Source organism: Filicampus tigris, chromosome 13 (genome assembly GCF_054856515.1).
Source record: "Filicampus tigris isolate MCC_2025a chromosome 13, RoL_Ftig_1.0, whole genome shotgun sequence".
Taxonomy (NCBI): Eukaryota; Metazoa; Chordata; class Actinopteri; order Syngnathiformes; family Syngnathidae; genus Filicampus; species Filicampus tigris.
The window spans coordinates 20,489,506-20,509,401 of NC_141229.1; the positions used below are offsets into that span (position 1 = coordinate 20,489,506).

General features: G+C 38.1%; 2 protein-coding genes and 1 long non-coding RNA gene across 8 annotated transcripts in view; 1 reads left to right on the forward strand and 2 right to left on the reverse strand.

The window, feature by feature from the left end:
* Positions 1-1,718: 1,718 nt before the first annotated feature.
* sdsl (serine dehydratase-like) lies at positions 1,719-12,317 on the reverse strand. Of its 2 annotated transcripts, none has more exons than XM_086050343.1 (10): positions 12,141-12,317; positions 10,917-11,081; positions 8,513-8,675; positions 8,392-8,428; positions 8,148-8,287; positions 7,931-8,019; positions 7,604-7,837; positions 6,182-6,312; positions 5,983-6,076; positions 1,719-4,520 (listed from the first exon to the last, which is right to left on the reverse strand). In XM_086050343.1, the coding sequence occupies exons 3-9, from the start codon at positions 8,657-8,659 to the stop codon at positions 5,985-5,987; spliced, it is 870 nt and encodes a 289-aa protein (XP_085906469.1). In that variant the 5' UTR covers positions 8,660-8,675; positions 10,917-11,081; positions 12,141-12,317; the 3' UTR covers positions 1,719-4,520; positions 5,983-5,984. The 2 variants fall into 2 exon arrangements, with proteins under 2 accessions (XP_085906469.1, XP_085906468.1); XM_086050342.1 differs by having other exon boundaries at positions 1,721-4,520; positions 5,983-6,069; positions 12,141-12,316.
* On the forward strand, positions 11,840-14,159 carry LOC147137899 (uncharacterized). Its single transcript, XR_015089407.1, has 3 exons — positions 11,840-12,928; positions 13,371-13,498; positions 13,771-14,159. It is a non-coding gene; the product is annotated as an uncharacterized LOC147137899 (long non-coding RNA).
* Positions 14,160-18,432: 4,273 nt separating this feature from the next.
* LOC147137900 (apoptosis-stimulating of p53 protein 1-like) overlaps positions 18,433-19,896 on the reverse strand; it is a 63,668-nt gene continuing 62,204 nt past the window's right edge. For all 5 annotated transcript variants that reach the window (XM_086048768.1, XM_086048770.1, XM_086048769.1 and 2 more), the window contains one exon: positions 18,433-19,737. In XM_086048768.1, coding sequence (XP_085904894.1) covers positions 19,696-19,737 — 42 coding nt within the window. In that variant the 3' untranslated portion in view covers positions 18,433-19,695. The remainder of the gene's footprint in view (positions 19,738-19,896) is intronic.

A 19,896-nucleotide genomic window follows, 5' to 3' on the forward strand; every position in this document is an offset into this window, starting at 1 on the left:
GAACATTTATTTTTTGACTGTAAATACACCAGAGAGTTTTGGGAGCCATTTCAGAAGTGGATAATTGAGAAGGATCAGAAGTCAGTCCGACTAAAGTTCAGAGACATTAAATATGTGACGATGAAACAAAATAGTAAACAGGAAATAAACAACACTTTGATAATTGCAAAACAATTTATTAATAAATGCAGATTTATAAGACGTGTTTGGGTCAACATGAGAGAAATGGAACATTTTAGAAAGACATTGAAGAGATTTAAAACAAATCAGGCTGTTAAAATAATAAATGGTATGTATGGCTGTATGTTCCTTGTGTGTTCCTTGTGTGTTCAGTTTGCAATTCTGGTGTTTTATGGAAAATATGATTGGGTGTTGGTTTTGATTAATAATGTAAAACATCTATCCTTGTCATGATTTTCTGAGACAAAATTTAGAGCAATTAACTTGTTTTTGTAATGAAGATGGCAAGATCGTACATGTATTTTTTGATGGCACATACACCAAAATGATGATAGTTTGCTTGGTTTTGTATTTTTCATGCTTCATTGAGAAGTGTTTTGTTGAATTGTTGAAGTGTGCCAAGGATGTCATAGATAAGATGACGAGCCAGGAAGAAAGGTCACAGCAACTCCCCGGCCAAGCTCAAGTCACCCATCTAATCATATGCACCAAAGAGGGCTAATCTAACACATTAAAGATAAAAGCATTAAATAGAAAAGAATGGGCAAAGGTTCCCTGAAAATCCTTCAGGGTTCTCCCAGAACCTTTCATCATCCAATCAGGTACCCTATCTACTTACAATGTAAATACTGGAAAAACTACCAACCTTAGCAGGCTTATGTGACAGAACCAATACGTATGCGTGTACATGAGTGTGATCACACACCAAATGAGTTAATGTTAATTATTTTTCTTTATTCCCCCCTCACCCCTCAGTTTGACATGACAGAACAACTCCAAGTGTGACTTTGATGTGTTATCACCACCTGGGCTCCTCCCAGGATTGGAAGCAGCCTACTGCTGGGGAAGCAGTGATGGAGGCTGGGATTCTAACCTCACAGGGTGACTCAATCATTACATAACACTAAGACAGACACTTATCTCATCTTGATTACATTAAGAAGACGACGCTTAGCAACAAGCATTTCAGAATATTGTACACTAGCAAATGTCTAGCCAGGCATGTCCATCTGCATCTGGCAGAATACATGATGGATATCCACAAGTATTTGGAAAATGGGATTGACTTTCACAATTGATTTGAAATGCAACAATCAAGCTGTGGTTGCTGTGTAGACTTTCATCTTAATTTACAACAGGTCATTTAGTAATCATAGATATTCTATGACGAGTATCTCCATTTTAAGGATCACAAAGAATTTTAGACCATGGGAAATAAATGTACTTAAAGCATAAGTCAACCCAAACATATTTTTTTCAAGAATATGTTCCCAGCAGGCCCACTAGTTGAAACACAGCATTCTGATTCTGAATTTTGCGTTTGTGGAATATAAATTAAGCAGCAAAATGCACTCGTTTTTGCCATCTCAGGGGGAGGTCATTTTGTCTTCTGTCGACTGAAAATGACATCACAACTGCTCACAACGACCAATCACAGCTGACCTGTTTTCTGAATCTGAGCTGTGATTGGCCGTTGTGAGCTGTTCTGACGCCATTTTCAGTCGACAAAAGACAAAATGGCCGCCCCCAGAGATGGCTAAAAATGAGTGGATTAACACTTATTCCATAAATGCAATATTTATCAGAATGCCCTGTTTCAACTAGTTGGCTTGCATAGAACATATTCTTGAAAAAATAATAAGTATAATCATAATTCGTTCATCATTCATCAATTCATCATACGTTTCCATTCCTACCGCGGCAACTAAACATCTGGCAATTTGTATTATGCACCGTAGTTGATCACTAACATATACCAACACAGTAGAAAATTCATAATTACAGTATTTATATGAAAAACAATTGTAAACAATAAATGGAAAATATAAAATTTAACGAGAGAATGCAAGAAATTGCGCGTGAAGGCTGAGAGGCTGAATTCAAATTTGTGGAATGATACTGTGAATGATGTATAATGATATGGACTGACATGAAATGATATACTTTGTACAACAACTGGGAACAAGATCGGAGGTTGCCCACATCCTTGGAGGCGCTGCTATGGAGATTTCTGCATTGACCAACTGGGCAGGGACCTACTTCACCAAAGTCGTCTTCCTGCGGCGCTTCATTTGATTGACTTTCACACTATTTCAACTAACATTATATAGCATTATAATTTGTGTTAAATGTTGCCCACTCGGCATCCATTGCAGCCTGATCATGCTGGAAGGGGGATTCCCCCCATCTGTGGTCCCTTCTCAAGCTTTCTCATTTTTCCCCAGATGTTTTTTTTAATTTTTTCCTTGCTCTCCTGGGGGTTAAGGTCAGGGAATGTCATTCATATTTGTCAACTGCGGGCATATGAAACCCTTTGAGACTTTATGATTAGGGGCTGTATAAAATTAATTTGACTTGACTAAAATGTAAAAACAGTTATTAGTGAGGCTTTTTTGTGGTACAAATGTTAATTTTTCTCAGTGCTTCATACTTGGTTGTATGCATGATAAATATAGAGTGTGTTTTAGATGCATAAGATTATAGTTTGTCAATATTTCATTTTGGAGCAGTGTCTGTCCCAACACGGAGACTATTAGCAGTGCAGCAGGTTATTCAGTTAGCCATTTCCAATGCATACGTGATCATATAACGCTTGTCTAACCAGCTATTTTCATTTTCTTTCGTAGCTCCTACTTTCTTCAAATCAGGCCAGCTCCTGCAATATGTTAAACATACCTGTTCAGCTCACCACATGGCATTTATTTCCATCTTGAAATTATACTAGATGTACAATATAGACGGGTGCAAAAGTATGTATACAGTTATAAAAAAAGAAAACCAATACAATACTTACTGTATTTATTAAGAAAACAGAAAAAAAATACATTCATCATGTTACCAGTTTCACTGATGTGCTCCTACTGTATACCTACTTTTATAGATATACCATATATCAAACAATTCTGCTTGTATGGTGTCAGAAATGAGGACATTTCCAGTGATTGATTGGCTCCAATAACTTCATAGCATCCATCGATGCAGAATAATAATGTATGGTTCAGAAAACGGACGGATGGACGGATTTTCTTCACTTATGAAGAGGATTTTTATTTTTGGGCGAGAGTATTCATATTCCATTTCTGATCATTTAGCTTTTGTAATTTGTTACGCATGCACATGGGTGATATGTTATCCTGTAAATTAACGAATAGTAAAAACAATAGGTTATTTTGTTTTTTTAAGTACATGTAGAATCACTGACAATGGTGGCCGCCTTAGAAAATCTTACCTAGGACGCCATGCTGGCTTGGCTTGGCCCTGCTTGTGAGTCTGATGTCAAATGCAAAACAGACACTCACCATACAGTCATGAGATCTCACGGTCCATTTAGTGTCATCAAAAGAACAGACTATAGAGCAGTGTTTTTCAAACTTTTCAAGGCATATTTATTTAATAGAAAAAATCCCGCGGCAGCACCACAAGCTGAAATTGTGAAAAAAAAAAGCTTATTTTAACAATATAACTGTTATTTTTTTTATATATAAGAATTTTTTAACATTCAAGAATGAAATTATATTATAACATCTTGAATAGGAATTAAATAAACACAAAGAAAAAAGTATTTTTTAATGTTTCATATTGATACTTAGTGTGAAACATGGGCATGTTTGAAAGGCTATTTGATACCTGCTGCTGTGGCTACCTGCTGGTATGGAAGAGTACTACAATGTAGTAAAGACATGATTACGCTGCTAGACCGCACAAGCACACAAATGAGATAATTTCCCACGGCACACCTGACAATATCTCGTGGCACAACAGTGCGCCGCGGCACACAGTTTGAAAAACACTGCTATAGAGCACAAATGTTAGGGTGTGTTTTCCTCACATCAACAAGAGAAGAAATGGCCCAAAAAAAGTAAGAAAACAGATGTGAAGTCGAATTAATGTTTTTTTCCTAAAATGATGATTGGTAAACTGCAAAAGGATTTATTTGGGATAGAATAATGGACTGCAACCCCACCAAGTGGGGAAGCATGGTAATTGAACATTTTTGGGGAAACCGCCTTCTCAAGAAAAGTCCCAAAATATACATAATTATGTACAACATTTTATCATTTTTCATCTACCAATTTTATTAGAATAACTGAAAAAAAATTAAGTAATCAAAACAGCGTATATTTCTAAATTGGCATTTTTAGTATACATTTATAAAATGACAGTCACATGAATTCATCTCAGAAAGATTTCTTCTGATTTTTAGTTTGGACTTACATTTTCTTGTCAAAACATTTACTTTTCCTGCAGCTTGTGTTTCAGAATAGATAGTTGTGCTGCGTCGATGTTGCTGCCTCCACACACTATTACCAGCAGGGGGCCCAAGAGAGCTGGTAGACGACCTAAAATGTTCAAAGGTCAGTCGTTATGGCGCCATCATGTCTATTAAAGATTTTTAATTTATGACCTCCAAAAGAGCACAGGCTAGCAATATTGAGAGAGAGAGAGAGAAAGAAAGAAAGAAAGAAAGAAAGAAAGAAAGAAAGAAAGAAAGAAAGAAAGAAAGAAAGAAAGAAAGAAAGAAAGAAAGAGAGAGGGGGGGGGCGTGTATCCCAATAAGATTATTTTTCCCAATTGTTAAGCCCTAGTTGGCAGTGAATTAGCTTTAATGGTACAACAATGTTTGAAAATCATTGTGAATGTTATGCTTAAGTGTTTTGGGACGATCATTTGTGGTATATTTACATATATTAAAATTGCCTATATTTAAGATACCCCCTCACTTTGGTAACGGAAATCTGCTATTCATTTATTTGTCAGGCACAAATAATGCGGGTAGAGACAAATCACGGCTCATATTCAGAAAACAGTTCAGCCGTGATTGGTCGTTGTGAGCAGTTGTGATGTCATTTTCAGTCGACAGAAGACAAAATGGGCGCCCCCAGAGATGGCTAAAAACGAATGCATTTTGCTGCTTAATTTATATTCCACAACGCAAAATTAATCAGAATGCCGTGTTTCAACTAGTGAGCCTGCAGGGAACATATTCTTGAAAAAAATATGTTTGGGTTGACTTCCACTTTAAAAAGGAAAAAGATACGGCTCGGTCGTCATCACTCTCACCGGTTCAAGCTTTCCCGTGGCCGCCTGAAGCCGCCACGACCATTGTGCCGGGGGACCTCTGAGGGAGCCTCAGCTGCGGCTCTCATTCAAATCAATTTTTTTTTTACCCCAAACTTCGAGATTTATAATATATATGCTCGTTGGGAGTCTAGTATACTTCGGCTGGTTGTACAAGTACAATATATAATTCTTTTCAGTTGCCACATCGTAAAAACTGGGCGCACCATAGAGCTCTGTAAACGACTCCCACACGGCCAATATCTTCTTCGTTAGCTCCATCATACACGTGGCTGTTTTGATCACGTGGGATCTGCACGCTAGATCCAGATGCTGCTGGATTTAAGAGCAGGAGCGGAGTCTGTACAAGACTGCTTATATATGAGTGCTAATATCGGAGATTTGGGATGTTGACCGATATAATCCCATACTGTTTTTTGGTCTGATATCGGACCAATATCCGATATCAATATCGGATCGGGTAACCCCTAGGTTCTTGAAGGAAAATATAATAAGAAGCAACCTGAATAAAGTACGAGCCTTTGTAAAATCCCAGCATTCGTGTGGAAGTGGTATTCTGCCTCGTCTTTTTCACTCTACCATCTATATGAACTCAATGTGTTAAAAACTAGTACCCTAAAATTTACAATGAAAATTAAAAAATATATATATTCCAAAGTGAACACGATCAAGTGGATGTGTTTTAGCTCTAAATGAGAAATCTATAGGAAAGTGATGGCTTACCTTCAGCCTGTAATCGGTGCACAACTCCGCTGTAGACAGCTGCAAGTGTTGCTCCACATGCCATTTCCACCAGTACGCGCTCCTCGTCTAACAAATGTAGACACAAACAGCACAAAACACCAGGCTTCTTTTGCCTTCTTTGTGGTTTAGTTTAGTAAAATGACTTGAAGCGTGAAAGCGCTTTCAAAAGAAATCTTACCCAGGAATGTCTCTATGGCATGAAGAGCCTGCTGGTCAGTCACCACTTCAGAAATGATTGTGACCTCATTGCTCTGACTGTATTCAAAGGCTTTTGTACATACTGTCTTTGCACCAAGACTTTTAGCTTCACTGGGGAATAAAATAGAAAGAGAGGGGGGATTTTTGAAGTCAGCGGGGATACAATGAGTGTCTAATAGATACCGTAATTTCTCGAGCATGACACGCACCCGGATGTAATACGCCCCCCAACAACCCCCTCCCCCAATCACCCTTCAATAGATCATTTTCCTCATGTATTATCCGCCCTCATAATTTGCTAGTATCCATGCTGCAAAGTTTAACCTTTAATCAAATAGTTATTTGATAGATTGGGATGTTCAGACGTATTTTTTTTTTGTGTGTAAGGAGACGTTCTCTAACATTGCTATCAGTATTGGCTGCCAGCACTGGAACCCAGAAATATGAATAGCGGTAGGTAACCTCCTTGCAACATACCCATTTTAAGATGCATATCTACGGCGACGCAAAACTAGGAGGTAATAAGTTGTCTGTGTATTTCATGAATGTGAATAGCACACACTTTGGCGTGCACAAACTGACGTTGATAGGGCCAGTAAGGCTGACAATTGTCGGACAACCCTCTCTCATTTATTGTGCTGTCCCTTATTTTCTTCACTATTCCTTCATAGCGTTGACTCTCCTTTGTGAGCTCTTATTGCCGTGTGCAGTCAGTGACTATTTGACAATTAGTCATTGGCAATAATCTGGCAGTAATCTTGTGCGGGCTCTTTCAAGTGAACATGATTTCAAGTTTCAGTGTAATTTGTACAGGTCAAAACACCTTTTCAAACATGTGTAAATTGCTGACTTCCATTGGCGTGACAGCAGCCATTCAAAAATAATGTGTAAGATTATACACAGATATTTAAGGGTAAATTACAATTACAATACTCATCAACTATTAAACTAATTTGACTATTTGAATCATTGACGTAGTCGTGATGAGTCGACTAATCTCGGCAACTCTACTGCTTACATGGAGGACTACAGAAATCTGAAAATATTACTCTTAGGGGGCTGAAATTCTGAGGATGTGGTACAATTTGAAATGAAACTAGGTCTCGAAAACATTCATTGATTATTCAAAATAATTATCAATTAATTTTCTAATCGATTAATTGGTGCAGCTCTAAATTGGTCCTTAGTTCCGTGGGGGAATTATGTCAAAACCACTCGAATTATTAAGATCATATTGACATATCGGTTACCAGGTAAACATCTATACTATGTGATTAATTTTTTTTTTCTTTTTGTATAATAACCACCTTGATTTTGGATGATTTATTTATTTTTTATTTTTTTTGCGTCTTATATGTGAGCCATTACAGTATTCAGGCAAGCCTCAAAGAAGACATTTGACCTGGTGATGTCATCCAAGGTAACGATCCTTCCTGCCTCAAGAGAAGCGTTCAAACAGTCTGCGCCAAGTGTTTCCATGGCGATGATGGGCACGTCCATCCAGCCTACACCCTTTAGGCCCTGGATGACCCCACAGAGGAGCCCCCCTCCGCCTACCGATACCAGCACTGCTCCAGGCTTGACATTTGGACCCAGACTGGCTGCAGCCTCTGAGATCAGACTAGAATTCCCCTTCCTTTTGTGTGGGTAGGAGGAGGAAGAACATTTGAAATATTAGGAATCCAGGGGATGTAAAGTGTTGAAACGAGAATAAGTGATTCTTATCTACCATATCAAGGGATGATCAAACGGAGACACATAGCAAAGTCCATCTGTTTCGACTAGTCTGAGAGCCTCAGCGTTTGCATCATCCCAAACCTGTGTACAGTGCTCGTTTATATGTCCTTTTTAAAATACCATTTACTATACTCAGTTAAGATTCCAACACAAAATAATCAAACACAAACAGCCTCTAGAGGTCCAAATTGACTTGTAAAGAGGTTTACCTTGCCCACAATCTTGACAGTAGCACCTTGATCCTCAAGTCTCTGGACAACAAAATGAGGTGTTGATGAGGGAATTATTATGGTGGCTGGCACACCCATTTTTCGGGTTACATAGGCAGCCGCCATCCCCGCATTTCCACCTGAAATAAGACGTCATGTTACAACTCACCCATCTACTGAATGGTGTACTGTATCTATATTTAAGTGATAATATGAGAAGGCTCTATAAAAGAGAAGAGGTAACCTGAGGAGCAGACAAATCCTTTGGACTGTGACGCAAGCTGCAGAGCAAAGAATCCATGTGAAATTCGGGTAATTCCCTGCGCACTTTTCTACATAAGGTATATGGAAGGTGTATACCGTACCTGTTGGCACAAGTACCCAATACCGCGGATCTTGAAGGAACCAGAGGGCTGGCAATTCTCCATTTTCAGATACACAGTGGTTCCCACACGCTTGGACATTGCCGCACTTTCCAGTAAGGGCGTGTTTATGTGGAAATGTTCAGCCATGTTGCCACTGCTTGCACTGAACTCAAAAATGACCAAGTTGTTAACAAAATACAGTCCAAGTTAATTCAATTGACATTTAGATTGACGATTAATTGAACAGTTGGTCTGGTGCAGGGGTGTCCAAACTACAGCCCGGTCCCCTAAATTTTTTAGTGGCCAGCACATCCCCCACTACAAATACTACCACTATGAGTGATAATAGTAATAATAACAGTAATCATAATAATAGTAGTAATAATAATTATTATTATGATATAATGTAATAATAATATATAATAATAATAATTATTATTATCATTATTATAATTATAATAAATTAATTAACGATAAAATGGTTTTATAGAGCTTTTCTACATATCGTTACCGTCCTGTGAAAAAAACATAGGTCCTTTTTTGTTTTGTTTTTTACGTTAATGGGATTTCCGCGTTACGGACATCTCATTAACGTGAACATACAAAAAAAAAAACAGGCTAAATTGGACATACATGTTTTTTCACGGGACAGCAATGATATGCAAAAAAAACAATTAATAATAAAATACCGTATTTTGTGTCACTTTTTTTTTCCTCGTCTTAAAGGTGCTATAACTGACCAAGAGTCTATAGTCACAATGGGACTTTAAGGTAAGCCATTTTAAACTAAAAAGAAAAATATTTCCGTAGTTAGAAACAGAAATTTTGAACCAAATTTATTCGCTGCCGTCTATGCAATGAGGAAACAGGGATTTGGGGTTCCAGACTTAGCTTTACTGTTCTTGGTATCGTTTTTTGTAAAATAAATGCCCCCAATAAAGGTGACTTATACTTCAGAGTGATATATATATATATATATATATTTGTTTCATCTTCTGGTGCGTATCTTGACCAGTGCAACGGTTGTCTCTGTCCCCCGCTGACCGTTCGTCAAAAATATGTTTGCGTAAAAGCGGTCAGAGGTGCAAAAGAGATTGGGCACCAGACCACCTAGAAAATTGCACTAAATCAGCCAGATGATAACAGGGTCCCACACTGCAAGTATTGGGAAAATCATATGAATGTTGACTATAGCAATGGATATTATTGCGGTTATTTTACATGTACCAAAAGAAGTACATTTTTTCATGCGTCAGAATAAGCAAACAAATTAATAATTGCAATTCCCCTAAATAACGTCCAACTACAGTGGTGGCGGTGCGCATTTAAGTTTGCATCTGACTGGTCAAATTCAGATAAAAGCAAACAATTCCATTCATCCCTCAAATATTTGAGAGTACTCACACTGCAAAATTGCTCCATAAAGTTAGAAAGTCGCTCCTTAAATGAAGTCATTGATTCGCAAATCTGCTCCACAAAGAAAAAAAACATTTTAAGCCTTGCTTCTGTTGTTTTATTTTTTTTTCCACTGATGGTTTATGCCAGGACCCCTGTATGGACTAATGAGAGCCTCTTAAAGAACGAACTTCACTGTTTGCATTCGGGCCTGACCAATTCATGGCCCTTTAAACATCTGCCAAAATGGCTGAGGTTTGCAGTTTGTTTTAATCTTTATCTTTAATAGACCCCCTTTTACCGTAACGTTTGAAAAAAAATTGAAATAAATAAATAAGTTCCTGGAATTGAATGTCTGGTCTGTGAAAAGACATATAAATATGTCTTTGTCAATGAATGAGTTAACCATTTACACCAGTTGTACACACGGAACATTAAGGTCATTCTATGGGATTCTAAATTGATATATATTGAGCATTACATACGGTATTTTCTAAATTAATCGGCCAAATCTATTTTTGTAGGATACATGCCTGCTGACCGCAGAAAAATCATGACAAATCCAAAGCTGTTTAACTCATCGCCTTTAACAGAAAGCTGTGATGGAACAGTTTCTCAAAAGAACTATGATATGTACTCGCTTGATGTATTGATTTCCGCATGTTTAATAAAGTCCAACAACATTATAACAACCGCTGCACTCTTCAATTTTTCTCAATGCGGACCTCAGAGGAAAACATTTGGACACCCGTGAAATGGTGTTTGTGAAAGCTAATAATGTCTGTTTTGTTGATAACCCAAAGATTAGTCTCGAAAATGAAGAATTTAAAACTAACAATGCTACACCCTTGATTCATATCATGAGCCACACATTCTGAAGAGCAGCAGATATGTCTGCCTCAGCTCAGCATGAATTATGACGGTACGAGGTGTCTTAGTAACATGTGTGTGACATGTGACATGCTTTCATGAAAATACCCCAAGCATAAAAAAATGACAGCACACTTGCCTCTGTGATATTAGCCTGTTTTGATGGTCAGTCCTGCCCTACGCAAATGCCCCACTGTTCTCTCACTCACTGCAGGGCCGATTTAGAGTATTGCTTCTGTTACCAGAATTATTGGTATGCAGCGCTGAGACCACACATACGGCTTCTACTTGCAGAAATGTAAGCCTATAATGTGAAAGGAAAAAAAAGACAGGACCAATAAAAGCATTAGTTTATTTTGACATACGGAGGCACAACTTCATCAAGCCACAAAATTACACTTGTCCATTAGTGTAAGTATCACATTCAACGGACACACGACCAACAAATATACTCCTCGCTCACAGCGAGAATGACATAGCATTAAAAGAGTATAAAGTCTTTATTTTGAGACTTAAAAGAGGCACATGTGAGTCAGCAAACTGGTACCAACAGCTCTGTTAATGTTCCCCTTTAGTAGTACTTTCCCACCAGTTTTGACCATTTCATGTTACTTTTGAGTCATGCTAAACAATTTTGCACTATTTCAGTATTCCCGCTTGTCCCGGGTGAGTATGGCGCTGCTTTCAGCCACTCCTGTCAAGAAGTTGTCAAGAAGTTGTGATCACGGGGATCCAGAAACTTTCTAGCCCAGCGGGCCAGAAAAAGGACCACACACTTCCTAACCAGATGCATGACAAAAATGCAATTTCATATACGAACAAAATCTGTGCATACGTGCAAAATACGTTTTCCCCTTTATATTCTATATAGATACATTACATATATATATATTTTTTTTAATAATTTTCTATCGACACATAACATTTTTGGCACATATGGAACCCCATAGACACTTATCATCGACACATAATATATTTTTGGCACAAATGAATCCCCATATTTCTGCACAGCACTTTGTTGTGGTTGTCTTTATAGTTGAGCTTCAAAGAATCTATGCACGTCTATGCCCACTCGGACCGACCTGCACTTTGCACTTTGCATTCTGCAACTGCAAATAGCTCATTCCACCAGATATGGTGCTTTGATCGCTACGCCGACACTTGACTCAACTGAAGCACAATGTCATTTACACTAACTGGACCTCATTCCAACTGACAGCGAGCACACTTTGAAGACACGAGTTTGATGCTGTCATTGGGACCGGAAGATAGCACGCCACAGCGTCGCTCCACCTGTCCTCCCGAGTACATCTGGTACCTACACCGGAACCCAAACAGATATAGACGGGTTTTGCCGACTTACCATCAATCGCCATAATGTGTTTTGGATTCCACCAAATCAGGCAACCAAAAACACCAAGGTGGTCTGACCGCAGGAGGTTCACAATCCAAAAGGAAGTGGATGGATATCATTCAGAATAAAAGTTAACCAGGTGAACTGTGAGACAGGAAATTGCGGTGCTATAAAGTCTGTGTCTCTTTTGGTCATTGGATGTTACGTTTGAAACAAGATATTACAATTTTGACAAACGAATGGTTATTTGATTTTCGTTTTAGAACGGAAAAATTAAAATTGAAATACAGCTTGATATTCTTGTTTCTTTTCTGGAACGAGTAAGAAAAACTATGAAAGCCGTTACATTTTCTATTTTGGTTTTTAAAACGAAAATAGAGTATAGCACGAGACACAAATCGAAAAATGGTCCGTTTATTTGTTTGGTTTAACCGGAAGTTGTCGCCGACAACTCTACTGACCGGTAAGTGGCGACAGTGTGGAGTTGAGTCCACAATTGCCTACCAGTGGTAAACACGATAGAGAAGGAGGGGGCAATTAATAGCCCACATGTGGGGGAAGAAATCACTGCTAGTTGTACTTGGTTTACGGTTGTGAGATGGCTTTGGAGCCCTATTCCGACATGATATTAGACATGGCAAAACAAGGCCTGTCATCCACTGAAATCTCTGAGCTCTTATTGCATGATAGATGTGATGGAAGAAGAGGATTTTCGGCAAGACATGTAAGGCGAATTTGCAATGAAAACGGTTTAAGGCTAATGGGAATTCCCGACGCACATTTGGAATGACACTGAGGTATAACACATTTTTATTTATTTTTTATGGCAATGCTATCATTATTTAAGTAGTTAGATAAATGTGTTTTCTGATATAAAATAACAAACGTGAACTGGTGGCTTGATGGTTGTCATGCATTAATTATAGCTATTGTTTTGTTATAACCCGTAGCCTGTGCATAAGCAAATGCTAGCATTTTTAATTTGATAGCATTAATCCTATAATAACTTGTCGCCTTGCTATTGCTTTGATTTGCAATGCAATATTATTGTTAGAGATGTGTAATTGTTTTTACTAATTTGCTGGGAATTTATTTATATGTCATGTCAAAGCCTAGATGACATTATCAATAGCTATCAGTGACTATGTGCAGATCTTGACCAAAATATACATATTGTACACCGATTGTAATACATCCAAATGTGTGAAAAAGTTTGAGTTCTTCTCTTGTATTTTTCAGACAGGACCTACCTATGGAAGAAGAATGATGAAGGGATATTTAGCTACAAAAAGAGTGCACGCTGCAGGAAATGTATTGGATCAATTCTCAAATTAATGCACTTGCCCTACCATGGAGCAAGACAGCAGGTAGACCTATAATGTTGTCGACCTATAATGTTGTCCTAAATATTGTAGTCATACTTTTGAAATATTTGATCTTATATGTACTTATTTGCATCATTGTGTGTCAGCAGATATTAAGCTTAGCTCCAGTAATAAAGTATAGCAACTAGCCAGACCAAAAGACACTAGTACATATATTTAATGTGACACTGTTAATTCAAGCAACAGTGTAATAATGACAATATATGGGACTGAAAAATGTTTAATTGTTGACATGCTTTTTTCTGTCTGTTTAGGGTGCCCGCAATATCAACCCTATGCCCTTCCAGGCTGATTATATGGGGCACAAAATTCATATGGATCAAAATGAAAAGCTTGTCATGTTTGGAGTCACCCATGTAGTAGCAGTTGACGGATTCAGCAAAAAGGTTGTGGCTCATTCTGTGATGCCTGTAAAAACCACCTTTGCATCTATGAAGAAGTGTTTAAGTAAAACCTCATCTATAGATATTTCATGACATTATACAGTTTTTCTTTTTTGTTTGTTTGTTTGTTTGTTTTGATGGTTTCGATAATTGCATTTGCTAGTATCAGGATCAGGGGCGATGCCAGAACGTGACTAATGGGTGGGCCTGAAAAAAATCAGGGTGGGCCTACATATTTCTCTCACTGAGCACAATCCTCCTGTCCCGACACCTCGTATATTCAAATAAAATGACAAACTGAATAATATGAAGTTCCGATCTTCCTTCGATAACCACAATTATGCCATTCTTAATATTCAATAAAATAAAAAAACACAACGAAACAAATGCAAAAATAATTGAATAATAATTTTCTAAAAATTTAAAAGTCTTTAAAAATCACAAACAAAAATTATCACAATAATGGGTATGTTTTGAAACCGACTGTGTGTCCTTTATTAACAGTAAAAGGTGTACCAAATGACATGGGAGCCGCAAAAAGGTCCCACAAGAACTGCTGCCTTGCTCATTTGAAGCAGCAGACCTTTACCGTCAACTGCTGGGATCTTCTAACAGCACACACTCCTTTTGGATTTGATACATTTTTAACAGAGCATGACAAGCTCACAGCTGAAAATCAGTTTGCAGAACAATATCCAGACATTTCAGTCTTGTTATCTAGTGCAGTAAACAATGAATTTGCAGCCTTTAAAGACGCATTGCTTTATCTTATTAACACAACACAGCGTAATGTGTAAAAACTCTTTTCGACCACCCTTTGTCAGAACAAATGCAAGGGTCGTTTTAAATAGTACCTGAATAATTGTAACAGACATATCTGTGTGTATCTTGTTTGGCCGCAGAAAAAGTTGATTTCACATTTCAGAATTTCTGCTCTTAACCTAAGGATAGGCTCAAATTTGATGGAAAAAAGTATGGGTTTTTTTTGTTTGTTTTTTTCAAAACAAGCTCTTTGAAGGATATATTTTCGTGGTATTTGTTGTAAAAGTCAACACTAGTCTGAAATATTTAACCTGAACAGAAACTCCTGGTCGAGTATTAAATGTTACTGCTCTTCACTAAAGGATCTCAACACAGAAAAAGCATCTGACAGCCCTGTAACTTCAAAGATGACGTGTATATATATATATATATATATATATATATATATATTCGCATTTACCCCATTCCAATTTCCACAAATTCAAGTCATTCAACTCATTCAACTCACAGTCAGCTTTTCAACACCCCCAAAATTCTTACTTTCCACACATTCAACTCATTCACACTTAAAAAAACCCACAAAAATTCATCATTCATTTCCAGTGGACCAGTGTTATTGCCCCGAGGTCTCCCCAGTGCGGCGGCCATCTGGGACAGGGAAATTAGCTAGACTGGGGGTACTCACCCCGAGGTCTCCCCAGTGCGGCAGCTATCTTGGAAAGAGACATTAGCTAGAATGAGGACACTCACTCCGAGGTCTCCCCAGTGTGGCGGCCATCTTGGGCAGGCACATTAGCTAGACTGGGGATACTCACCCCGAGGTCTCCCCAGTGCGGTGGCCATCTTGGGGATGTTGTTCAAAAGTATTGGGACACCCAGAGTTTTCATCCCCAGGTGTCCCTAATGAAGCTTCCATGTTGTTCAAAAGTATTGGGACACCCAGAATTTTCATCCCCAGGTGTCCCTAATGAAGCGGCCATGTTGTTCAAAAGTATTGGGACACCCAGAATTTTCATCCCCAGGTGTCCCTAATGGAGCGGCCATATTGTTCAAAAGTATTGGGACACCCAGAATTTTCATGCCCGGGTGTCCCTAATGAAGCGGCCATTTTGTTCAAAAATATTTGACTCCGTTTTCTCATCCCCAGGTTTCTTCCTCCCTGAGATTCCTTGTTTCCTTCCTTCCTTGATTCCTATATAGTGTCCTTTCTTCCTCATTTCTTCACCTCATCCTATCCTTCTTACTATTTTGTATTCTTTGTTTTCTTTCTTGCTTGTTTTCCTTGTTATCTTGGTTCCTTGCTTCCTCCTTTCCTTTGATTCCATAATTTTTCATTTTCCTTCTTTTTTATTCCCTTTACGTCCTTCTTTCATTGCTTCCCTACTTCCTATTTTCTTGTTTCCCTTCTGATCTTTGTTCAAGGTCATTCAACTTCATTCTACTTCATTCAACTTCATTCCAACGCATTCCACGGTTTCCATTCAGCTTTCTTCGCCTTCACACGCAATTTCTCCAGAAATTGCATTCTCTAGTTGTAACTGTTATTGCATGTATTTTTTTTTTTTATCACAATAAGTGTATACATGTATATACATACTTTAATACTTAGGCGCGTCATGGGCTTTTGCTGCTGAGTGTTTAAAGATTTCAGTGTCTTAATAATTTACTAAATTAAGAGATCTTTATTGTTAGTGTATTTTTTATTCTGGTGTAATTTCTTCGAATATTACCCGAATGGGTCGCTTTTTATTTACTTTTTCTATAAAATGTACCATTTACAAAGAAGCCAATGTTGCTCTTAGGAACGTAGTCCATTCAATATATTTACCAAATGATCACTTCACCTGACCATGGCGCTTTTGGTAAATCTTTTATTCTCCACGTAACACGACAATATATATCCATCTAGCCATTATCGATACCGCTTATCCTCACAAGGGTCGCGGTGCGTGCTGGAGCCTATCCCAGCTGTCTTTGGGCAGTAGGCGGGGGACATCCCAAATTGTTTGCCAGCCAATTGCAGGGCACACAGAGACCAACAAACATCCGCACTCACAATCACACCTAGGGGCAATTTAGAGTGTCCAACCAATTTACCATGCATGTTTTTGGAATGTGGGAGGAAACCGGAGAATCCGGAGAAAACCCACGCAGGCACGGGGAGAACATGCAAACTCCTCACAGGGGACAATATCACGAAGAAGTATAATTTATAAAATAAAATGCGTAAGGTTATAAGTCCGTGCCCAACATTCAAAACTAAGTCCTACATTTCAGGGGCTCCGCTGGTATACCAAACTAGCTGGCTAATGTGCTAGCCTTGGAAACTATGTGCGTTTGTGTACAGTAGTAGTACTTTTCATGTTTCCGTTTTAAAACAAAAATCAAACAACCATTTGTTTTTCATTTTTTAATATCTTGTTACAAACGTAACATTCAATGACCAAAAGAGACACGGACCTTTTAGACATTTTCTTACTCGTTCCAGACACCAAACTAGAAAATCAAGCTGTATTTCAATTTTGTTTTTTTGGTATCAAAACGAAAATAAAATAATGAGTCATTTTTCAATTTTTTATATCTTGTTTCAAGCGTAACACCCAATTACCAAATCAGACACGGAGGGAGGTTGGAAGCCCACGAAAGGATACACACAACTCTACATGGTGAGAGTTGTTTTTGCACAATCCGATTGATAAAAAAAGCCCTTACCTCAAATTTGGCCCAGTCAATCCAAAAGGGGAAATACTCCTCAAACAATCGTGTAATCCACAGTCAAACTCAAGGCCCAGGGTCCAGATCCGGCTTGCCACATCATTTTATGTGGCCCGTGAAGGCAAATCATGTGTGTTGACTTGACATGTTTCTTTCAAATTGTCTTCATATATTTTTGCAGTAATGCAATTTTTTAAACTACATATGAGTTATTGAAAACATTTGTTACCAATCCCTCCTTTAAAATCTCGAAAAATAGTTGAACAAACTATTTACTGTCTTCTGATTTCAAAACTAGTTATCCATCAATTTAGTGTGTATATGTGATAATATAAGGCGATCATACATTTCTATGGGTTCACAGTTATAACGGCCCTCCGATGAACACCATAACTATGATGTGGCCCGGGACAAAAATGAGTTTGACATCCCTGGTGTAATCCTTTGGACCGAGGGTACCGCCCCTGACGTGTCAGAGAGCCACAGGAGAAAAGTAGATAAGCATGCTCTCAGTCATCATTATAATCAACTGATATCAAACTCATTGTAGCTTTTAACACTGAAAAGAATGTGTTCCAATGTCAGCTGCCTGCATATATCAATTTTTCGATCGGCAGCATTCCCCCCTTTCCTGTCGCTTTCTCTCCTCAAAACAGTACTGGCTATGATCTGATAAACGACACTGGTGACATCTGCTGGCGATTGCACGTCATTACAATGCTTCCCAAGCCTGAAACTTTGTGATTATTTGCATCAGAGCCTTGAGCATCAAATGGACACAAAAAACGCATTTCGCGAGTTAACCCGTGGTTGGGGCTATACTATTGGATTATAAAAAACGACTCAAAACGCGGTAGCCAGCAAATTAGTTAATCAGAATGCCTTTAACTAGTGGGCCTGCTTGGAACATATTCTTGAAATAAATATGTTTGGGTTGACTTTCCCCTTTAACCAAGGTCCGAGGGCAAACGACTTTAATTGCATTTTTCTCTCGAGCCATGTGTTGTCTTCCAGCAAGGGTGTATACCAGTTTAAACACATAAAACATCACATCTATTGTTTCCGATTACGCACATTGTTTTATTTCATCTTATTATACACAACAAGGAATTGTTCAATGTGTAATCTTAAATGTACATCATGTGGCAACGGTACGTGAGCAATACATTTTCAACACAAGCGTAATGTCTCCTAATACTAGTTAGGTATAGTGATAATTATAATAATAACAGTCATAAAAAATATTTTCTTTTCAATAAAACCAAACAATACATTCCATACAATTGCTTTCGAAAAAGGTAAATTGAGTTGTAGGTGTTTTCACTTTCTATAATTTAGCCACTTGTACATGGCTAAATTGGATGGCAAGCAGTTCAAGGTGTTTGCTGCCTCTTGGCCAAAGACAGCTGAGATCATCGTCTTGAGTCAGATTCTAAAAGCTGCTAAGTACTGTCCCAGTATTAGCTATGTTGTGGATTTTTTTTTAAATATATTTTTTCTTTACAGAAAAAAAACACAAACAAATCGATCTCTTTATCAAATGACTCCAAAGTGTACTGTGGTTTTACAAATGTGTCGTAGGCCTCTTAGAAACACTCTCAATCACATTTTTATTTTCCTTCAGTTCTTCATCTCCTCAGCAGTCTTTGCAAAGTGGTCAGATGTTGTGATGCCAGTCTAACCGATTTACTTTGCTATGAGATTATAAAGCATTGGGAACGTCAGTGCATGCTTGAATGAGAAAAGTTTGAAATTCATTTTAGAACTACTTCAACAACAACCTCAGAACCAACAATGTCTCACCTTCATTAAAGTCAACCTAATATTTGTATTTGCCCTCCTTTCCCATTTTCAATCGGCACGCCCACGTCATACTTGTCACAAACTTTCCTCCATACATTACATTTACATGTATATATACTGTGCAGCTCACAAAATGATAATAACAGCAGCCACCTGGGTGTTTAGATTTCTGAGAAAAACCATACAAAAATAGTCATTTTAAAATGACAAAATATTAACTCTCTATGAAACAGCATCCAAAAATGTTAAGATAATGTGTTCAGAGACGGATGTGGAACTTTTTCTAATCTAATCTGAATCTCTCATGAAGCTAAAAGTTGTTGACAACTATTCCATTGAGTTTTAAACAGCTGTTGTATTTGTTTGTGGGAGTACGTATTTTCAAATAACATCAATTTGTTGGAAGAGTAACTTCATTTTCTCTTCTCTCACGGCGCATCCCGCTCCACGCCATCTCCAGCACACGCTGCTTCTCTCCTTTCTCTACCTGCTGTGAAAATGCTGTCAATCTGAGTTTTAGGCCAGCGAGCGTTGTCTGGGTTTGATCCTTGAATATAGCTGGAGACAAACAGAGAGAGTGAATATTGTGATTTTGTATTTAAATAAAACACTGCAGAAGAACAAATGCACTACTGCAAAAAGCCCAAACCCTCACTCATACACAATAGGGATACTTATTTTCCACACTTCCCCTCCTTCACACTTCCCGGCCTTCAA

Excerpts from the sequence above, each read along its gene's own strand:
- sdsl (XM_086050342.1), bottom strand. The coding sequence starts at position 8,659 with ATGGCTGAACATTTCCACATAAACACGCCCTTACTGGAAAGTGCGGCA. Across the intron at positions 8,288-8,391 it reads AGGATTTGTCTGCTCCTCAG|GTGGAAATGCGGGGATGGCG; the intron begins GTTACCTCTTCT and ends GTCTTATTTCAG. Across the intron at positions 4,521-5,982 it reads GCACCGATTACAGGCTGAAG|GTCGTCTACCAGCTCTCTTG; the intron begins GTAAGCCATCAC and ends TGAACATTTTAG.